The following is a 23,116-nucleotide window of genomic DNA, read 5'->3' as shown; positions in this document are numbered from 1 at the left end:
AATGTTTTTCTATGGGTTTGAAAAATAATACAAAATTTCTCTGATATTAAAAGTGACCTATAAAAGAAAACAATGTAATAATTGGAAGGCCAATGTGAGAAAAAATCGTAAATTTCCGGCGTCATCTTGAGTGGACTAAAAGTATTTTCCACATGCTATTACATATGTACCAAATAAACTTGATGTATATAGTATTATTAAGGATAAATTTTATAAGCTTCGCCTTAATATTTGATTTACTTGACAACCTTGAATTCTGTTAACACATCAAACAAAACTATGTTATTTACCCGCCGCACGCTGTACTTCTTGTTTATATTTACAATACATAATTTTCCATCGTTTCCTTCATTGTATCATTCTTATTTAGCCTTTTGAGCGATATAAACCTTTTTTTGACAAAATGATCAAAATATTTTTTTTATTGGCAACATTAATTGTATGTGAATGTGTGTATTTATACTCTAGTTTTTGGGCGCCATTATTTAATCCAAGAATTTTAAATTACCGCGTCGATTTGAATATTGATCCAGATGGAGGGAAAATTGCAAGGTCAGAATATGCGGAAAAATATGGATATCGCGGTGAAAAATTAATTGAAGATTTTGGAAATGGAAAAGGACCAATTGAATCGAAGGATAAAAAGGTAAAATATACATTACACATAATAAATATATAATTTAATGTAAAAAATAAAATTTATGTGTAGTGTGGGGTACTAATAAGTATATGCATATTTGTACAACATGATTTTTAAACTATGTAACGCGTATAGTATTATACTACTCTTTGCATAGTATACCATAGTAATTGACACAATTGAAAAGGAAGTTATTCCATTTTTGAACCTTTAACAAATTCGCATTAGAGAACCTAGTGCATCCTTGCAAAGGAGACGCTAATAGCCTGTTTCCTTTCCTCACCCATTCCAGTTCATTCCTACTTTTGTCCAATCGTCAATGCTTTCCTTTTCCTTACCCCTTAATAGCAGGCAGCATGTTCGCAGAGGCACTAGCTTTCCGAATGTTTATGGGCGGTGGTGATCGCTTACCATCAGGCGTACCACCAACTCAATTGCCCGCTGACATTAAAAAGAGAAAATAGAAATCCATATATATTGTAATCGTTACAAATTATTTAACACAAAAAAAAAACATTTTATTCTTTGCAGATGTATGGAGATGTAAAATTTTACTATACCTATCCAGGAGCAGCATAGAACTATTTTATAATTTAAAAAAATTAATTCGTTTTTTTTATCAATTTGGAATTAAGAAAAAAGAGAATTGAGAACTTCAGACATTTTTTGTAAGTCTGTTAAAATATAAGTAACATAGTTCAGTAATTGAGTCCTGGCAATGTCTATGTCTATGTCTATGTCTAAATATAAGCATACTTGAAATATTTCAAATTGCAAGTAAATATTTTCCAAAAGAAACCTTGGATTTGACCAATTAAGAAACAATTTTGTCTTGATACATATTTATTTAAGAAAAAGTATTACAATTTATCATATTCTCCGTTTTGATGTGCTGATATATAAAACATTGTTGCCTCTAATAAATGCATCACCATATTTGTTTTTTAACTGTCCATTTACATATTCTTCAGTTTGTTCTAATGCAATATTCATGTAGCCATCTAGGCATGCCAGGACACCTAAAAAAACAAAAATGGACTGCAGTTAGAGTGAAAAATATATTAAATTTAAGATTTGTGTATGCTTTTAACATTTATGTAGTACCTAGTACATATATATCACACCATTTATATCATATTCAAATCATTAGGACTATTGTGAATACAGGGTCATTTTTATATCTACTATATAAAAATAAGTCGGGTTTTCCTTCCTGACGCTATAATTCCAGAACGCACGAACCGATTTCCACGATTTTGCATTCGTTGGAAAGGTCTCGGGCGCCGTGAGGTTTATGGCAAAGAAAATTCAGGAAAAAATTATGCAGAAAAGCGGGAAAGTCATTTTTCACATACAACCACCTGGTGGCGAAACGGAGTTCGCCGGGTTTGCTAGTTTCATATATTATAAACAAAGTATAAACCTACTATAAACATAACCTATATTTTTGAATGCTACGAATTTTCATGTATTTTTAGTAATCATTCATCTGTGGTGTTCATTATACGACTATGTTTTCATATATAATTTTTACCACAAATATTTGCGACATATAGTTTAAATAATTATAAGAAGAAATAACAAACCTCGATAATCGACGCCGCTGTTTAATTTTACTACGACCGGACGGCCATGAATTTGCTGTATAAATGATGATAGAGCTTCCTTCCGGCTCATTGTAATGACTTTATTGATTACTTTACGTATTCTAGTATAATTATGAATTATTTCAATTAAATATATCGAAAGTCGAAACAACAGTCGGCAAACAAACCTATTTAGAAACCTATATTGACATTTGACATGTAATATTTTTATTGATATATGACTGTCACAGATAACTTTTGATGTATTTTTTGCGTCATAGATCACATTTTAATAATAATTAGGGAGTGTTCTCATATTATAATAACAGTTTTTTTTTTTTCAGTTTTTTTTTTCTAATTCTAAATCCATAAGGATGCTTACACGATAAATGGCCAAAAAAACTTTTCTTTTCACTCTTAGTCCCGGTTAATCTTTCAAAGGCTGGACAGATTTTATTGGGATTTCCACTTTAGGAGGAATAACTTAAAATTATTTTTAACTATACTTATAATGCGGATGTATATAAAATTTCTCTAAAAATGAATTAGTAAGAGGAATTAACCGGTATTAAAAAAAATGCTTTATAACTTCATACCTTTATTACTTATCTTACTTAAAACCACTTTAACATACAAATACTACAACTAATTATGTTTTTTCTTTTGGTTCCAAAGAGGTCCATATGAAACCTGTACAATTGTTAAGTTCATTGTCAGTAAGAGCATATGGTGTGTTGCTAGCTTTATAGTAATCAGATGGGGCATGCATTACAAATTCCATGTAGTCCAATTTTCGTGGCAATTCTTCCTCAGGCCCTGTAGAAACACCATTAAATCAAATAGAGACTTGATTAAACAACAAGTTTAATATCTATTAACATTTGAATCAAATCATTGGATAAAAAGACTTTTAAAAAACGGATTTTAAACACAATTTATACAGATGTTTTGATAGTCTTCCCGTGACCATGCTTGCTGTAAAGTATTAGAAACATATTATTATATTTGTCAGGTTAATAATATATTTAATTAAACGCATTTAAAATCTGTTAAAAAGTCTTCAATTAGAAATTAAAAAATTGCCATATTCTTAAAACATTAGATGGTTTTAATTTGAAAATAAGGTATATCATTCATAAAATTATGTTATTTATTTATGCCTGCGCAGATAAGTCCATAGACCTCAGTTTGGCTCTGTACTAAATATTTTCTTTAATGTTTTCATTTCATCCTGGCCAAGTCTATTTTCATTCTTTGTAGATTGTTATAAAAGTTTACAATTGATTAGTTTTACATTTAATTTACTAAGAGTGACCAAGAGGTTGTTCACTGCCATGGTACGACAGATGATGTAAATTCAAATTTGTGATCAAAGTTTTTCTTATCTAAAAATTTCTATCAAATTACAAGCATTACCAATTATATAAGTAGCTGGATCAAAACCCTTCTCAGGTGGTGGACTGGCTCTTGTTGGTAGGAGCCAGGTAACAACAGCGCTCTTCTCACAGTACTGGTCGGTGAGGAAACCTCGGATTTGAGCATAGTATGTGTCTCCATGTACATCAAGCATGGACACAATGTCACCAACTTGCATGTATGAACCCTGTGATAAATATGAAATGAAAATTAATACATTTGAAATAACTCAAACACAATAAGCCAAAAGACACAAAGCTTTAAAAGATTTTTTTCTATTCTTAACATTATTCATAAAGCTGAAGAAAATTATTAATATTATTTACAGTACTTTTTTCTCAATGTAGAAGCATGATGAAAAGGATTATTGAGATAATATTATAACTTTAGATTAAATCAAGACAATATATTTCTTTACCTGCACTCAGTTTTAGAACATTAATTAAGGTACACTAGATATTTTATAACTATTTCTCTACTACTAGAATAACAACATTATAAGCGAAAAAGTTGTGAGAGTGCACAAAATCTATTAATAAATTCTGAAATACCTTGTAAAAAATTGAATCGCTAGTAACAACAGTGGCCGTAGCGGTTGGCGCCTTTAAAGGTTGTCTCTTGAAAATACTTCTACGACCCCTTCCTCGGGGGGCTGCTGGCTTCGAGGGGGCAGGAGCTGGTGTCTTAGGTTTGTACCTCGTCGCACGAGTACTTTTCCTAGTTCCTTTGCCCGTCGCTTTGGCTGGTGTTGAATCACTCTCGGTCTTCCCATTTTTACCTTCATCAGCATCTTTTTCCTCCTTTTTGTCTTCAGTTTCAGATTTTATAATATTAACGTCAATATCTTTACTCGCGGTATTTGCTAAATGACACTCATTGCATATTTGTCCGTTTTCCGCGCTTCGCCATAATAGGGAGTCGTTAGTGTTACATTGAACACACGTTGGTTTGGGCATATTTGCTATTTCATTGATGTTTATTTCGATTTGTTAAACTTATAAAAGTTTTGATTCAACCCAAACAAACATTAACCATAGATCATTTTTATTGGCATTGACTTAAGTAATATTTGACGTTTGACAACTTTATTTTTTAATAATGGCAATGCAAAATGTATATTAAATATGGTACGCTACATGCAGCGACTGTTATAGTACTATAAATAAAAATATGTAGTTATATAAATTGTCTTTTTTATATTAAAATTTATACATTAATACTGTGTCCATCAAATGTGTTTTGTTAAAATGTTAAAAAAGTTAAAATTTATTGTAATAATGTTGTTCATAATCATGCATGTAATGTCACAGATACGCGGACTAATAGCCAGTTCCCGTGGCCCCTTATTGAAGCGGCTCGACGGAACAGAGTGAGGTTTTAGTCGGTAGGAATCCGACACAACCCACGGCTCTTTCTCCGGGGGCCGTGACTACCTATGCAAGATTACGCATGAAAAAGGGTTTCACTAGATATCTGTTGTAGAATTTTTGCGGGTGATTTTTATTATAGATCACTTTTTTTAATGCTACAACTGTGAGTAGATTTTGATATCCAGATTATCTCATACACATAGAACTAACTATGGTAAAGAAAAATTCCACACCCCAGTAATATTGTGTAAAATAGTAGTATGCTAATGCTACTGTGCTTCATACGAGGAGTGGGGACACGTATTTATTTTCCTTAGCCCATTATTTCGGATTATTTCGGTCGTCAATCCTTTCCTTATCTCTTACATACCTTAAAAGCATGCACAACGTATTAGCAGAGGCTTTTTTTCTTTTTGAATAAAGTGTGAGCCTGGTGCCCAAACGTTGTACATCTGTATCATATCCCCCCAGTCTTTCAGTCTTCCTTAGATTTAATAGTGTAAAAAAATAGCGCCTAGCAAAAACACAAGTCTTGAATTAAGGTGTATTGACATGTGACATTTATTGCAACAACAATTTGCATGTATTACCTGTTTCAGTGATTAACTGCTGATCAGATTACAATGTCACCTGAATTTATTTTATCCTGTGGTTTATAGCTTCAGTCTAGTTTAATTTATAGCCCGCCACATATCTGCCTATAATTTATGGGATTGAAATACTGACAGGTTAATTTCTTTAAACATTTATATACAATTTATTGCCAATACTGTAAAAATAGTAACAACGGAACTTGTACTATATTGATTGTATTAACCCTCAGATGGAGTTGTTACCTATCCCGTGGTATGGCCTGCAGCAAAATGTGTTTGGATTAAAATAATCGCTTATCAGTATCGGATCATATTATTAGTAACGGATATTTTAATAAAGAGGTAGGGTCTCTGCACACACACTATCCGCTTTTAAGGGAATTCGAACTCCTATGTACTATTATAATATATACGTACAACATAATAATGTTGTACGTATTTATGCATAATTAATTATTCGTGTCGTTTTAAATCTAATGTACTGAATATATTTTTAAGACTTTACTTTCAGATCCTTATTGTAACCAGTTACTAATTAAAAGCATTTCACAAACATTTCCATTTATAATCTCGTATCTGTAGGATTAACTTTATGATTTTCCATCCCTGTGTCTATTCCATATAAAATAATCCTATTAAACATTCAAGCTAATTAAAACTTGGTAACTTTTAATACATTGGAACAGACTTCTGTTAATTCCGTTCCTCCATTGTTATAACTTTTGTAGAGTATTAGGTACGGTACTAATATTTAACATTCTAAAGATAATCTTTGGTTGTGTGATCACATTAATACCCATGCTACTACTCTTTCAATTGGTTTAAATATTTATAAGAAAATATATATAAATATTGAAAATATGCAATGCCTATCTTTTTATACTGATGATTATATTCTATGAGAACAAAGTTATAGTAAAAAATAAATCATCACTTGTAAGTTGTAACCTATGAGGATTCAGACCACAATCGGGCCAAATGCGGGGTGGCAGATGTTATGACATCTTCGTCGTCGAACTTTTGATGTTTCTACAAGCCGGTTCGAGTAGTGGAGATGTGGATGAAGTGCAGATAAATTGAAAAAAAAAATGAATATATTTTTTCTAGCACTCTCGCCGCGTCTATCACACTCGACTTTTTTTATTGAAGTCCGAATCTAATGGCTGAGCCACTCAAAAATAAATAAATTTTAATTATTTTTTGTTCTGGTCATTTATCAGGTTTGAAAATAGTTACAAAAATGGGAATAGGACATTTAAGAGAGTAGATGTATCGTATTTTCGTACATAAATCGTTTATTTCATTATGTTTTGGGATTGAATAGCTTAGAAAAGATAGATTTAGATATATAAGCAGATTAATAAATTGAGTTGTGTTATGAGTGGAAGCGGAAAATCTATTTTGTATTCGGAGCTGGGTATATGAGTATTATGGAAGGCTTGCCTTTTCAGACATGCGTTGAAACACATGAAATAAAATAAAAAACAATACTTTGAAAAATTTTATTAATATTTACGTGGTATGAATAAGTTAGGCCTTAATCTATACGGAATGCATTAATAATAAGTACTTGAAAAGAATATACAGTATGACCATAGATAATTAATTAAAATTTTTATGAAATACAGTTGCTATTATTTATTTTCATTAAAGTTTCTTTCATTGTTTTGGACGTAATGATATGTGAAATTAATTAATATGAAAAATGAATAAATTCATGTAAAAAGAAAGAATGATTTAAAATAAAAATTAAAATGGTCATACAAGACATTCTATAGTGCATAATCTTAATATTACATTTTAAAGCCGCTGAGTCTTAACATTGAACGCATTACACTTAAATTGTTAATAATAAAATACTGGTGGCATATTTACATTAAACTTATGAATAGTTCATGCTTCAACTAATGTTTTTTACTTAAAATATATAGTAAACGGCAAGTGCCCCCGATGTTTCATAAATTATAATATGTAGAAACCTACGGAAATATGGCTGCATTAGAGACATTTGAAAACAAAATTAAAGTGAAAAAAAAATTACAAATGATTTTTATACGTAGAATTTTGAGCGAATTAATCGATGCCTATAATATATACCTACTTGTTTAATTAGAGTTTGTAAGGTGTTAAATATAGGCTTATAAAACATTCTATCAACGTTACCACTGTACCTGCTCACGTGCCTTAAAAATCGTCTAAAAATGGCTCTTATTTTAAGGTAACACAGAATAATAGGTACGATTTTTTAAAAGTTGAAGCAATAAACTGTCGAAGTGATATGCTGATTTAGATGTGTGTTATTTGTTTCACAAAAAAGCATCTGTTTATTAAAAAAATGGGACCACACAGAAGAAGCAAACTTTGATAAAAAAAGTTGATTTGAGGACCTCCTATTTTTTTGAATTCTATTTGAAAGACAAGAACGAATTTTGCTTGTTACATGGTATTAATTAAAAAACCTACCGTAATAGTAGTTAGTGTCACTGCATCACAATCCTACAATACTAAAAATTGTATTTATCAAAACACTTAGAATAGGTATTTCGCGTTTAGTACAGAAACAGTCCAAGAGATGGCGAGAAAACAAAAACATTGCCATAGACACAACTAACACTACATTGTCACTTGCACACGTGTATTTCAGTGCGAGTCACACATTTCTCGCACGAAACGCGACAACACCAGTGGAATTTACACCGGCATTTAGATTCTTCAACTGACTGAATCGTGTTGTATCCTCGACCACAACAGAGAGTTTCACAACCGTTTTCACCTGGAAATAGCAATGATTTAGGATTTAGTTAATTCTTATCTTATAATAATAATTTATACTTTTTTGATGATTACTTTTGTGATGCCGTTGAGGGCTAAAATTGTGTACATTTTTTTCAACCCGCCCATGACGTTACGTGTAAACTTGTTATAGAAGTTACTTTTAAAAATGTAAGACATTAAACTTTAAAGTATGATGTAGAATAACACATCTCTCTTCTTTTGACTTTTATCTCTGCTAGGTATGTTCTATGTAAGAGAGCGACGTATCCTATCCTACTAATACTATTAACGCGATAGTTTGTGAGGAAGGATGTATGTGTTACTCTTTCACGCAAAAACTACTGAACCGATTGCAATGAAATTTGGTACGTAGGAAGCTGGACAACTGAAATAACACATTGACAACTTTTTATCCCGATATTCCTTCGGTATACAGACTTACGTGGGTGAAATCGCGGGGCGCAGCTAGTATAATATACGAACGTATTTGATGATTCAAAACGATTTCAAAAGCAAAGGGTTTTAAATATAAAAATAACACAATGAATTTTGTCTTAGCCTGATATTGTTAAATCTAATGCATACTGGAAATTCATAGAGGACAATATGCCCTTGTATATATACCTCGAGACGTCCGATTGCAGTGTCTGCCGTGAGTCCCAAAAGATCCAGTTAGGGGATCGGCTTCACAGTAAGATGGGGACGGTTCTAGATACACTAGTTCTGACTTGCGGGGCTGCCTGCCGATACCTGCATTTTGTCTTGGCCTAAAATTAGATAAGACATCGCTTAAATGTTCAAAGTATAGAAAGGGCATTTCTCATTTAGTTTAACATCAAACATACCAATCGTAGGCCATACAAATATACCAGAGACAACAAACCTTCAAAGGTAAATTACCTACCTTCGTATGACCAAATGCGTCTGCGGCGCATGAGTTGCAGGCGGCGGATGGGGCGCGACCAACCGCGCGCGGTGGTACTTCTCCCTCAGTGCTGCACCAACAGCGCGGAAGGGGGGTAGTGCGCGCCAGCACGTGCGGAGTGCGCAGGAGCCTGAGACGCCATGGCATTTGCACTCGCGGCGGACTAGGTCTTTCACCATCTGGAGAACGGATTAAATTATTCGGATTTTGGCTACCAATGTAATCGTTAAAACAAACAATTAAGTATCAAAAGGATAGACAGGTTATACACGAACAATAATTATATACATGAATACGCCAATTAATCTGCTTTTTCACTGACAGTTGTCACATATAAAATAGATTTTTTTATGTCACCATCGGCATTGGAGCTGGTGGGTCACCTGATGCTAAGCGCTACCACCGCCCATGAACTTTTGAAAAGGCGTAAAGTCGATGGTAGATATTACGCCTCTACAAATGGATTGCCGACTTCAAATTGGAAAGGGATTAAGAAAGGATTGAGGAGAGGAATAATGGAAAGGATTGGAAAGGATAAGGAAAACATCTGGCTCCCCCACTCACCGAACGAAACACAGCAGTATTCAATTTCACGCCGGTCTTCAAGATCGCTTGCCAACAAAAGTAGGGCAATTACCTGACTTTCGTATTGCCATTCTGGAGTGAGTACATGTGTGATACGTTATATATATATATATATATATATATATATATATATATATATATATATATATATATATATATATATATATATATATATATATATATATATATATATATATATATATATATATATATATATATATATATATATATATATATATATATATATATATAATTCTTGTGTCATAATGTAAGTTACCATACTCCTCCGAAATAGATGGACTGATTTTTATGAGATTTGGTATGCATATCAGGTAGGTCTGTAGGTCAACATCTATTTTTAATACCACTAAATGATAAGAGTGAGGCAGAACAGCCTTTGCCGGATCAGCTAGAAATATATGAAATTCATATTAGCTATGTTTAGCCTAACTCACAATAACACAGGCTAACTATAAGCAGCTGGTTGCACCTATAACTTATCTGATCAATCGACAAAGTACTGAACATTTTTATTAGTTTTTTAATCCAATTTTGGTATACTTTATAGGTAGATAGAGTAAATACACAAAAAATTAAATCAAACAAGGCATCATTATGATTTTCTTATTTGATAACCGTGTGTACTGTGTATTTCCATGAACGTAATTTAGATACAAATTTTATTAATTAATGGACATCTCCAATTAAAATGGTCATGCCTGTGCTTTACTATCTATAAAACAAATATAAAAGATGTCGGTGGAAAAAACAACTTCATGTTCATTAAGAACACAACAACTAAAAATAAAAACAGTAGCCTTTAGTACGAATAAATTGATTAAAACAGCATGAAACACGCATTAATGCACTTCCAGTACTTGCTTCGTATAATATTATCTGTTGTACGCGTTTTGTTTTATCTGTGAACATGTTGACCGTAGCGTGTGTTGGCGCGTAAAAAAAACAAAAATGGCGTTTATCGCATTAAGTAAAGTGGCAAAATAAAAGGTAGCCCAGCTCTGAGATGAAATGATTGTAAACAAATTTGTTTAAGATTTTGTTTTGAGATAAGTGTAAGTTTATTTTATTTTTTATACAGTATAGAAAGTTTTACGTCTATTGATAGATCGCACAGGTAATAAATTTCTAAGATATTAATAATTTGACAGAAAGAAACCATCGTTATTAAAGATTGCCGGAATATGTGCATTATTGAAAGCTCATATTTATGAAAAATAATAAAACTATCAACGCAAAGCTTATACTTTACGGGAGGTCTACTTTAAGATTGAAATTGTCCATGTAGTTTGTACAACCAAATAAAAAATATATACAGGGTTGTCCTTTTTTTAAAATAATCTTAGTTTAAACAATAGTATGTAAATAATAATAATATAATAATATTTTTATTTTCAGATATTCATCCATATTTGTGTTAGTATACATTAATCTTAGAAACTATGTTAGTAATACGTATTATAAAATTAAATTCAATACAAATTAACAAGATTAAAACCATTACAAAATTATCCATTATTATAATTATATTGCATACAATGTAAATTTGCCCACCGCTTAAGGAATGGACCGTCTACTTTCTCAATTAATGTCTTCAGAATACCATTGGAACTCTCACGCATTCTCTTCATCATAGATGCTGCCCTTTTCCTCATTATCGCGTAAAAATCGTCGGTCTGGCAATTAGCAAACATCTGAGACGCGCTACATAGACATTGAATAGTAACAAAATTGTTTATCTAATTAAATTGAAAAAGTTAAAAATTATCTGAATGTAGAGCATTATGTTATCTGTGACTAAAGTAAGAATTTCGTTTAACATTAAACGTAAAATGTAAACGTGACAATTTTAATAAATAATTTCTTAAAAAAATAGTAATTCATATATACTGATCGTGTAACATCTATTTTAATATTCTGTTCATTCAGATATGTATTAATTGTAAAGAGAGTTTAGAGGATTTATGCAACATATTAAGCGCACCAATCATAATATTCTGCGTTTTTTTTTAATAATTATACTGAGTAGTCATGAATTAATATTAAGAGCCTTATAATTTGAAAATTTAATTTTTTATAATTACTTTGTAGTACCAACCCTACCGGACGAGTAGCCCGCAGGGTAATTGCGCCCTTCGACACACGTAACATCGTTTCGCACAATATCATAATTGGACCCCCTGGCATCAAAGTTGTCGAACGAATATATTAGGAACGGTTTGGGTCTATGTAAATCAACATTGAATATCTACGCAATATTTTTAACGTATTTCTGGAAACTTTGTCCCCTCATTATGATATAAATTTTGCCCTATTATGTTAAACTGTAATATAAAAAATTAAAATGTGGGAAGTGATTAATTTTATTATGATGTAGTCATGTATGCCATGGTAGTTAGTATAATAAACCCAAAAAAGTTACTATTACTATTAACGACTAAGTTGTACCTACAACTTAGTCGTTTTTAAGAAAATATTTTCATTTCATTTCATTATTTCAAAGTGTTATCATTGGTTAAACCTTCCTGTCGTTCCACCTTTATTTCACATCGTTTTTCATAACATATTCTTCGATCAATCGTATAAAACAGGGTTCTTTTTCGATTTCATTTATCATGCTTTATTGTACAAAAACAAAACAAACTTATACAAAATAATAACTCATTAATTTTGTACAAAAGGCTGTTCTTTACATATGAAGAGTTAATAATTGAAATGAAACGAAATGAATGTACTTTATTTTGTCCAATAGATTGTTACATAATCATCATCCTAAGAACAAAAACAGTGCAATATGCTACAGAGGTTTTTCAAATGAAATGAGGTAAATATTTAAATAATTAATGCAATATTGTTTGCTTTAAATATTAGAGAATTCACCTCTTCTACAGTTTTATAACATCTATTTATATACAATACATATCATTAAATATTTTATTATACTAAACTAGTTGCGCCCCGCGGTTTCTCCCGCGCAAGTCCGTATCCCGTAGGAATATCGGAATAAAAATTTGCCTGTGTGTTATTCCAGTTGTCCAGCTGTCTACGTACCAAATTTCATTGCGATCGGTTCAGTAGTTTCTGCGTGAAAGAGTAACAAACACACACACACATACTTACAAACTTTCGCATTAATGATATTAGTAGGATAGTATATATAAGACTAAATTCTAACTACGGCAATCAACGACCAAATGTATTCAGCCCCACAAGATGACCGCTTGATTGAAAGCTAAAACATCCCAGTGCAATTTGTGCACCGTTCAAGGAAATCATTCGAAGAAATTGCTCCAATATTACATTCGAAGATTACACACTCGCAGTTGGAATGCTTTACTAAACTGCATTAAACGCAATGGTGGTTAGTTTGATGTCAATGTTTCATTTAATGGTTCATTATTTTAATGCTGTGCAATGATAACTAATAGAGGAATGCTTTCCTTTATAATTTATAAGCAACGGTTCTTAATGATCAATCAAACAGCGAAAAGTCAATGGTATTACGGACAAATTAAAATCATACTATAGAATAAAGTTCAGGTGTGTGACACATAGTCGTGGTGAAGTCACAAGAAGCATTTTAATGTTCGAGTCGAGTACGCTTCGGCACGAATTAGGCCAGCTCGCAACGGTGAACTACCGCACCCCCACAGAAAACCGGCGTGAAATAATAGCATGCTATTGTGTTTCGTACGATGTGTGGGAGATTCGGAGGCCCATATCCTATTCCTTACCCTTCCAAGCCCTTTCCTTTATTACTATCGTCAATCCTTTCTTAATCCCTTCACAATTAGAGGCGTTAGGTCTCCAATTAACCTTATGCCTCGCCAAATGTTCATGGGCGGTGGTAGCACTTACCATCAGGCGACCCACCAGTTCTATTGCCGACTATGACATAAAAAAAGAAGCTATACATTTTTTTAATAAAAGATGTGAGTAAAATTAGTTAATATGAGTACTGTAGTTTTCAATATATGTATGTCTAGACTAAATTAAGTAAATTAAATAAACAAAAAGATCTAATTTTTAGTTTTATGGCATTGAAATGCCTTTTTATAAATGAGAAATTTTTTGAAAGAATAGAAAAAATTCGATCACGGGGCGGGATTCGAACCCGAGTTTCTTGCCTTGCATAAAAAACTTTTAATAACTCAATGACAGACGACCCACCCCCCGGGTCTACTGTCGGTGAAAAATTGTTTTCGCAATACATAACAGCATTTTCTATTATCTTCATGTAGACTGGACTCCAATAGAATCTAATCGGTGTACGATTAGGGCTTTAATGAGGGAAAGAATGCTAGATAAATATATCAACGTCGAAAAAAAATTTACAACAAAATTGAAGGTATATGAAAATAACGGATGTGTCTTGTTATGTTCAATGCTTGTTACTGGTTTATCTATGGAGGAAATTACGGAACAAATCGAAGAAATAACTTTGAAATTACACGCCGTTCGAAGTAACTGGGTAAGAAGTATATCATTTGTAATGTCAGAGCAGGGTTGAAGTGAAGATTCAATTGCAGTGCATTAGATAATTTTGAATTTTCTGTATATAAAATTAATTTCCATAGTATATAGTAGAGAAAGTTTTTGTCAATTTATATGTTAATTTTAATCATATATTAATTAATTGATTTTTATTCAATTAACTTAAAAATCATTTTAACGGCAATGAAATATTTCTAAAGTAGCTTTTGCCAGCGGCGACGCACGTGTTAAGTTCGGAGTTAAACCCATTTTCCTCCCTTTTTTGTACGTTGTAATATATAAACCTTCTTGAATTACACTATCTATTAAAAATAACCCATCAAAATACACAGATTGAAAGCGTTTTATATTAAGTAGTGATGGCGCAGACAAACATTCAAAAAAGTGTAAAATAATCTGACCTCGCTCACCTTCCTTCCCACGCGATTATTGTGCAGATTCATAAGGCTCCTGGCGTCGGACTCTATCTCCCTTGAGTCCAGGAACCGCCTCGCGAACCTGGCCCCGTAAGCTGCCTCACCACAGCCCCCCCATTGGAACTGGTCGGATGGACTTGGGGCGCGGCGTCTAGGATGATTTGTAATTTCTTACTTGAGTGCATTTAAATATATCGCATTTTATTTTTAACTAGCTCCGGCTTTTCGACGATTTTTTTTTATTTGAAAGCTAACGCATCCCCTATGATCCTATGTGATAAGTAATATATTAGAAAATAACTCTGTGATAATTTACCTGGTAGTTTAGTAAACTTACCTATTAGAAGAGCACCCGCATGCTGGCAAATCGCCTCTCGCGCAGGCTGTGCTGAGCGCATGCGTCACACCAGCGGACGTTATGGCGTATGTGAAGGCGGCTTCTCTTGTGGCTGAAAATTTAAATGACAATCGCTTTACGCCGTCTGTGTCTGTACGCTTAGATCTTTAAAAGTACGCAACAGATTTTGATGAGGTTTTTTTAATAGATAGAGTGATTATAATATATAGTCATAATATTCAAGAGGAATGCAGATGATTTATTGCAAAATTGCCCTGGTCTTTTTAAGGTCACATAATTCTTAGATTAGCGCGTTCAAACAAACAAAATCTTTAGCTTTATGTTTATAGAACATACTAAACGATCTCCCAATTCCATTGGCCACTGTATTATAAAAAAGTTTTTGAGAGAAGGAAGCGTTTGACATTCGCATTCGATTTTTAAAAACCAATGGTCCAATAGCAGCGCATACAGCACAATACAACAAGAAATAGAAGTATTGTGTTAATTCAGTTGGTTATGAAACTTTATTGAAAGGAGATACGTGAACTATAAATAAATCAAGTGTGATCGTGAGAACGGTCAGTTGAATCGTATGATATTTATCATGAAGCTGTCATCTCGGCTCCTCTATAATGAGTCAATTAGGAATCGATTGTAAGGTTGTGTTTACTTAGTTTTACAGGTTTGATTTGTGTTTTTAAAGCCTTGTTAATAGTCAAGAAAGTAAACAAACAATTTCATACTACATTAGCATATGAATTTCACAGCCCTAGTTATGCCTTATTTCCACTCATAGCTTCCTGACACATATATAATTATATTCATTTCTTATTTATAATTCTTCGTATTTCCGGTTGGCTATGAAAAAAGGACGAGGTAATCAATTTGAGTGATTTTATTTTGGTTTTGTTACCTCAGACCTTACGATTGGGTGAGCCAATTTTGATGATTCGTTTTTTATTTGAAAGCTGGTGCCTTTCAAGTGGTCTCATTTAAATTTGATCTGGTTCTGATGTTTTGTAGGCGATTCGAGGCTAATTTTTGTTTAAGGTAGGATTCTGTAGATATTCAGTTGTGATTTACAATATTCAGTTGGGTATAGTTGTTAAACTTGTCTATCTATTTTCTGGAACGCTTTACTTCCCCTTTTAGCCCTACCTTTGGTATTGCTTATTGCCCTAATAAATTCTTCAAATTTAACAATGCTTATCAAACCCTAGTCTCTAGTAGACCTATGTATTAAATAGGATAATCATAGACAATTTGCAAGTGTCTCCGAAAGATCAAAGACAAGGGAAATGTAAATAAAACTAGAATTTGTTATTAATAGTTGGGGTTGATATCCTGGTCATCGGAAACTGGTTCCCTGCTGGAGACATAGTATTTACTTAAGCTATGATGACTACATTTAGTAAAGTTCCAATTATTTATTTATTTATTTAACTCTTCAACAAGATTGTACATTGAAGGAAAGTAATAATAATAATCATTATTATAATAAAGTGAAAGCAGAAGAAAGTGTACAATTTGTTTGGCGGCCTTATCACTTAGAAGTGATGTCTTCCAGGCAACCATGATTATATAATTATATAATTCTAAAATTATAATAATGAGGTTTTATGAGCGGAATCGAAACTAATTTTATAAGGAGCAAAAATTTGAGCTATTTGATGTATGTTTATTATGTTTTCACACAAACACTATTGGACCGATTTCAAAAAAAAATTCAATTTGAAAGCTCCATCTTTATGAATGACATATACTGGCGAATCCTCTGGCGAAGCAGGGCTGGACTGGTAGTATTTTAATATAACTATACGTTATTATTATAGGCAAGTGTCTACGTTACAATATTTGTTTATTTATCTATTATTATTTAGGACTATCAACTATGTAAGTGGCTAAATGTGTGTATTATAATAAATATCTTATATGTGACCCACTACTATGATAATCCATATTATGCTAATTATATAGTGTGACGAAAACACTCTTTTAAAATTTATTCGGTGGGAAAAATCACAAAGTGACCTCTAAACATTTCTTATAATGATTAAAAAGCATGCTAGAATACGGGCAATTATTTTGATGATCTGGAACATTATTCTTCTTGTAATATAACAGTGAATCATTTGTTTAGTACAATCGATAGATTAATGATTATTTAAAAAAAAATTGTTAACATATTATCGCTGAACACAATCCAATTATTAAAGAATAATCAAAGACTGCCATAGAGATCTATCAACTCACAGTCCAAATCACTGAACGGATCGGGATGAAATTTGGCATGCAGATACATGTAATGACGGAGGCAGCCGCTAAGAAAGGATTTTGGTAAATTGTACTCCCAAGGGTATAGAATAGGGGATGAAAGATTGTACGATGAAAATTTATTAGGACTGCGACGGCGAAACAGCTTATCCACTTATACAATAATAACAAACATAAATAAAAGAAATCCTTGAAAATACGGAATGTGCAAAAGACAAAATTTAAAGAGGCTTGTAGATTTTACTTTGATGTGTATTAGTTTGGGTGTACTCGTACGCTAAATGTGAACGATGTTGTAGGCAATAAGTATGAATAAATTACGTTTTATATTAAGTGCTTTATTCCATTATGTATAAATAAAATGTATTAAATACCTCATAACAAAGTTACAAAGGCGAGTTATTTCCGTATGAAGCCACGCTCTAAGGAGGTTGGTTATCCCCACTTATAAATATGACACTCAAACTATCATAATTCCATATTATGTCAATTAAAATGTATGTATATAGCAATAATTAAACCCCCAAGTCGTGAACGGATCATAATTATTGACAGATTTATGGCAATACCATTCAATTGTTTTGAATAAATGAATTTTCTATGCAATCAAGATAATGTTTGAAATCTTAATTACTTGAGAAACTTGTGACGGACATAATAAATATGTCAAGATGTTATTGCGATGGGTAAATAAATATGAAAAATGTGTACAGGCGTTTGTTTATCACGCTCTGGCATATTCTGTTAATGGTAATTGAATGGAATCGATTTTCATCATAATATGATACTCATGATATCATCATGAGGGTGTAAAAATCGATATATTTTTAAATTGTTTCTTATAAATTTATTTTTGTATTCTATACTGAGAAAGGAAATGTAGCAACCCACTTTTGAAGTTCAATACATGTACAGATCATGTTTTAATTTATGTTCTTTTTATTTGTTTTGCAGCGCGCATCTTAATATTTTATAAGGTTTTTAATTTTGATTAGTGTGGTGTAGTAATATTAGAAAAAGCTCTCGCATTATCATGATGAAAATCTGGATTTTCTTTATCTAATTAATCAATTTAACATATTATACGTTTATACCAAAAATAATTTCAAATTTAGTTTTTTAAATTGCTGTTAATGTGCGAATGAAAAGACCATACGATACAATGGATGAGAGATAATAAAAATTAGATAATATTACACATTCAATAACATTGTGTTGACATCTTTTATCTCATCAACTTTTACTCTGCCGTGTTTTGACTATTTGACATACTTTATTATGTTAATAAACAACTGAGATTAAGTAAACATCAGGTGGACAGTTAAAATTTGTTTTAAGTTCAAAATTTAAATGGTTATTGTGGATTTACAAGATTAATCCCTACTATATATATATAATATTATAAATGCGAAAGTAACTCTGTCTGTCTGTCTGTCTGTTACGCTTTCACGCCAAAACCACTGAACCGATTTTGACAAAATTTGGTATGAAGATAGAACTGAACTTGGGAAAGGACATAGGATACTTTTTATCGCGAAAAAAGGGTAGAAAGGGTTGAAAGAGGGGATGAAAGTTTGTATGAAAGTTCGTTATTGTCAAACCGATTTTGATGAAACTTGGTATGTAGATGGAGCTAAACGTGAGAAAGAACAAAACATACTTTTTAATACGAAGAAAATATTCCTTACCATGTCGCGCGATATAACCGAATTATACGCGGGCGAAGCCGCGGGCGAAAAGCTAGTTATGAATAATGTGACAAATCGGTAATGAATAAACATTGTTTATAGAAAATTATCGAATTTATTAACAACTAGCTGCGCCCCGCGGTTACACCCGCGTAATTCCGTATCCCGTAGGAATCTGTCGGATCGGGATAAAAAGTTACTTATATTATTCCAATTGTCCAGCTGTCTACGTACCAAATTTCATTGCAAACGGTTCAGTAGTTTTTGCATAAAAGAGCAACAAACACACACACACATCCTTACAAACTTTCGCATTTATAATGTTACTAGGATATATTAAACTTTGAATTTCTGGAAATTTTATATGTTGTAATGCTTTAGTCTGCAACCTGTTAAGGTATGTGTTTCTGCTACACAAGCACTTATTTTGATTTAGATAAGGAGGATGATAAGGACTATGAAAATCCTTTTAAAAAATGTTGCTTGGACAAGAGACCGATATATATTTCAAGTTTTCCATAGGTAGTTTTCCAGTAATTTAAACGATCACCACCGCCCATGAACATTCGCAGAAGCTCAGACCTCTGAGAATGCGCTGCCCGCTTTTAAGGGATAAGGGATCAGGAAAGGATTGATGACTAGAAAGAAGGAATGGACTGGGAAAGGCTAGGAGAAGGAAATAGGCCTCCGGCTGCCCCATTCACCGTACGAAACACAATAGCAAGCTATTATTTCACGCCGGTTTTCTGTGGGGGTGTGGTACTTCCCCGTGGCGAGCTGGCCCAATTCGTGCCGAAGCGTGTTCAATTCCCACAATAAAATATAATAATACAGAAGCATTGTAACAACCTTCATTCATAAATTCTACTATTTCTTACTGTAGCTCTAAATCTGGTGGAGTCCACTTCGTTTTCAAACATTAAAGGCAGTTTACGATACAATATTTTATAATAACAAATACAAGGCTATAAAATTTACATAAATATTACAAAACGATTAATCACTGTGTTCAATTAAGTCATTATTACCATTTCGTTTCATTCGTGCTACCTCTGACCTTTGTTTATTGTGAAAATATCGATTTATTGTGATTTATTTGTGTAAATGTATATACTAGTAGAATTTATTTTGTATATTTGAAAGCACAAAACAAATCAACATGAAACTATTTTTATTAAATGCCTATTCATTATTCGTCCGTATGGTCTACGGAAAATGCTTTAATGTTATATCAGGTTTTATATTACCTGCTTACTAAATATCAGTCAAATTTTTATAAGTGGTTAATTTGTATCTACATATTCTTAGAATGTGTAGTAATGAATACTTGTATATATATAATTAAAAAGGAATCCATACTCCCTTAGTAATTTCATTGCAAAACAATACGAAGAAAAAAAAACATTAAATATGATGACATAACTAGAAAGCAGTAAGATAATACCAAGTTAGAAATAACATTACTACAATTCTCTATTGTTAATATTTCAGCTCGCCTAAAATGACTTTCGTTTCCAATCAGAGACAAATCACTAATTATTGGAACTGTCAATATAAACGTTGGGCTGTCAAACAAAATGGCGCCAATCGGAAAGTCATTCGAACTTGTCCGTCAATTAGCATCACAACAAATAAAACAAACTTGAGTATCTTGCCGCGGGTATCACAATAAAGATCCGTGAGCGATCAAATATCGTAGTCGTATCGTTATCGTTGCGTTTAAAACTAAATAAGTTTATCTCGTCTAAAAAGTTGTTTGATTAATTAAAAAAACATTATTACATATTTTTTAGTACTGTAATAAAGTAACTAACAGCTTTTTTTATTAACTTATTAATTTAAAAAGAATATTTTATAGTGGTATCTTATCTCATTTTCTTATCGTCTCTTTTATGCTTTTATTAATATTGTTGCATATAATATGTATGTCTAAGATTTCCCTTTAATGTCATGGTATTATTACTCTATTGTACCCGAAATTTACTGGAAGAAATCACTCTAAAGCGATAAGAAATTAAATTAGTATGAAATTTATTTTGTTACCAAGTTTCGTAGCAGGACGTACAAACAAGTACTATAAATAAATATGTGGAACGTATTGAAGCTGCGACTAAAACATTACTGACGTTATTTCACGTTTTCATCTACTTACCGTCAAGATACGTTTATCAAGAAATAATATTATGGGCTAGTACTCATTTGTAGATGTATTGTTTTGTCAATCACCAGAAAGATTTTCCGATCGGAATGAAAATAAATTTAAAGAAATTTCATGGATTCAATTTGGGTACTAGGTGAAATTTCATAAAAAAGTTATCTTATTTTAGAGATAGTATTCGCAATATTTCGTAGTTTACCTACTACCTATGTAGTAAATCATATAAGCTAACACGAAGCACGTTACGGAACTATGATGTTATTAAATGAGCGACAAATTATAAGCTCACACACTCACAAGGTAATGCGTAATAAATTTGAACCTATCAATTTTGATTGATAACAGTCTAAAGATTGATTAAGTTTTTTGCGTGTGTTTCACGTACAAACAGATTAATCATAATTTTATCGTCCCGTTGATTTACTATAAGAGTTTTTGCTGGAAAAATCAACGATATGTCAATTATTATTAACCTAATTTTTATTGCATTTTAAAATCTGCTGAAATTCTAAATGCTGGCAATTACAGTCGTCGTTTCAGTCGTTTGTCGCAAGCAAAGTTCGTATTTAACTGAAAATTATATCATCGTTATTTTTCATTTAACGTTTAATTTTGCAAAAGAACCAATATCTACACTAGCTTCATCTGATAAATTATTTAAAAATAACGGCCACCCGATGCCGTTACGACAAATCGTATATTATAAAAGCGTTGAGCAAACACAAGTCAATTAGCCGTGCAGTATAAATCACAGGTGTCAATGTGGGTGTGATATCGTACGTTTATTTGCTTTCGTGAGTGTGTTTTTATTCTTATTTGTATAACAGGAATATGTAAATAAAAAGGTTTTAATGAGCGCGTCTATTAATTTGTAGATTTGTTAGCGATATTATATGAGAATGCATTGATTATATATCTTCTTATGATATCTTCGAAATGGATATATGTTTATTTATAAGTCTATAAAATAACTTAATGACTATTTGATAGTAATTGTATATATAAAACCGTATAGATTGGTTTATTTGTTTTTGATTGTAAGTAAAAATAATTTTAAAACAGTGTAGCAACAGTAATGTATTGTTAATTGTGAGCGGATTAGGAAAAGATTTAAACTTTTAATTTATAAAGTGTAGAATATTCGAAACCTCGATCAAATAGAATGGCTAGGAATCAATCGCGTGTTAATTTCCAAATGTACCTATTTATTTTTATAGAAATTCTAATAATTTGTCTATGTTTATAGTACATTATTATCAATTTATGAACATAATATAGGAACGTATCGTAACCGTGTAAAACTTGTGAAAATTACGTGTTTCTAAAAGCAGTATTTTCGGTTGCCAGCTCTTTAGCTGCAGTATATAAAACACAGCTATTTGTAACGTTCACCTAAATATGCAATAATATAATACATTTCTCATAATATTATGTTATACGTTTCATATCTTGTTATATATTTTTACATAAGTTTATTACATGACTAGCTGCGCTCCACGCTTTCACCCGCGTAAGTCCGTATCCCGTAGGAATATCAGGATAAAAAGTTGCATTTATGTTATTCCAGTTGTCCAGCTGCCTACGTACAAAATTTCATTGCAATCGATTAAGTGGTTTTTGCATGAAAGAGCAAAAACACACATACACACAAACACATCCTTACAAACTTTCGCATTTATAATATTAGTAGGATAGGATTCTTTGGATCTAGGTTGAATTGCACCTTGTGGAAATGATGACCTTAACAGCTGGTATGCATCATACACATATACCTAGTCTTGCCATAAATATTGTAATAAAGAAAAAAGAAAATTGTTAACTGCAAATAACATTTATTA

The 23,116-nt window shown here is 32.0% G+C and overlaps 3 protein-coding genes across 4 annotated transcripts in view; all 3 read right to left on the bottom strand.

The window, feature by feature from the left end:
- Positions 1-1,465: 1,465 nt before the first annotated feature.
- On the bottom strand, positions 1,466-2,439 carry LOC119836694 (U6 snRNA-associated Sm-like protein LSm6). Its single transcript, XM_038362112.1, has 2 exons — positions 2,227-2,439; positions 1,466-1,659 (listed from the first exon to the last, which is right to left on the bottom strand). The coding sequence occupies exons 1-2, from the start codon at positions 2,315-2,317 to the stop codon at positions 1,511-1,513; spliced, it is 240 nt and encodes a 79-aa protein (XP_038218040.1). The 5' UTR covers positions 2,318-2,439; the 3' UTR covers positions 1,466-1,510.
- A 368-nt stretch (positions 2,440-2,807) lies between these two features.
- Positions 2,808-4,702, bottom strand: LOC119836680 (GATA zinc finger domain-containing protein 1). Its single transcript, XM_038362081.1, has 3 exons — positions 4,194-4,702; positions 3,643-3,829; positions 2,808-3,042 (listed from the first exon to the last, which is right to left on the bottom strand). The coding sequence occupies exons 1-3, from the start codon at positions 4,596-4,598 to the stop codon at positions 2,876-2,878; spliced, it is 759 nt and encodes a 252-aa protein (XP_038218009.1). The 5' UTR covers positions 4,599-4,702; the 3' UTR covers positions 2,808-2,875.
- A 2,391-nt stretch (positions 4,703-7,093) lies between these two features.
- Positions 7,094-23,116, bottom strand: part of LOC119836743 (protein Wnt-7b-like) — a 64,110-nt gene continuing 48,087 nt past the window's right edge. The window contains exons 5-9 of one of the 2 annotated variants that reach the window (XM_038362191.1): positions 15,156-15,267; positions 14,804-14,969; positions 9,285-9,484; positions 9,005-9,147; positions 7,094-8,378 (exon numbers count right to left, since the gene is read on the bottom strand). In XM_038362191.1, the coding sequence (XP_038218119.1) occupies positions 8,227-8,378; positions 9,005-9,147; positions 9,285-9,484; positions 14,804-14,969; positions 15,156-15,267 (773 nt within the window). In that variant the 3' untranslated portion in view covers positions 7,094-8,226. The remainder of the gene's footprint in view (positions 8,379-9,004; positions 9,148-9,284; positions 9,485-14,803; positions 14,970-15,155; positions 15,268-23,116) is intronic. The other variant, XM_038362192.1, reaches the window with a different exon arrangement.

The sequence above is a fragment of the Zerene cesonia genome, chromosome 25, assembly GCF_012273895.1.
Source record: "Zerene cesonia ecotype Mississippi chromosome 25, Zerene_cesonia_1.1, whole genome shotgun sequence".
In the NCBI taxonomy this organism is placed as follows: Eukaryota; Metazoa; Arthropoda; class Insecta; order Lepidoptera; family Pieridae; genus Zerene; species Zerene cesonia.
This window is presented reverse-complemented; position numbering and strand designations above follow the sequence as displayed.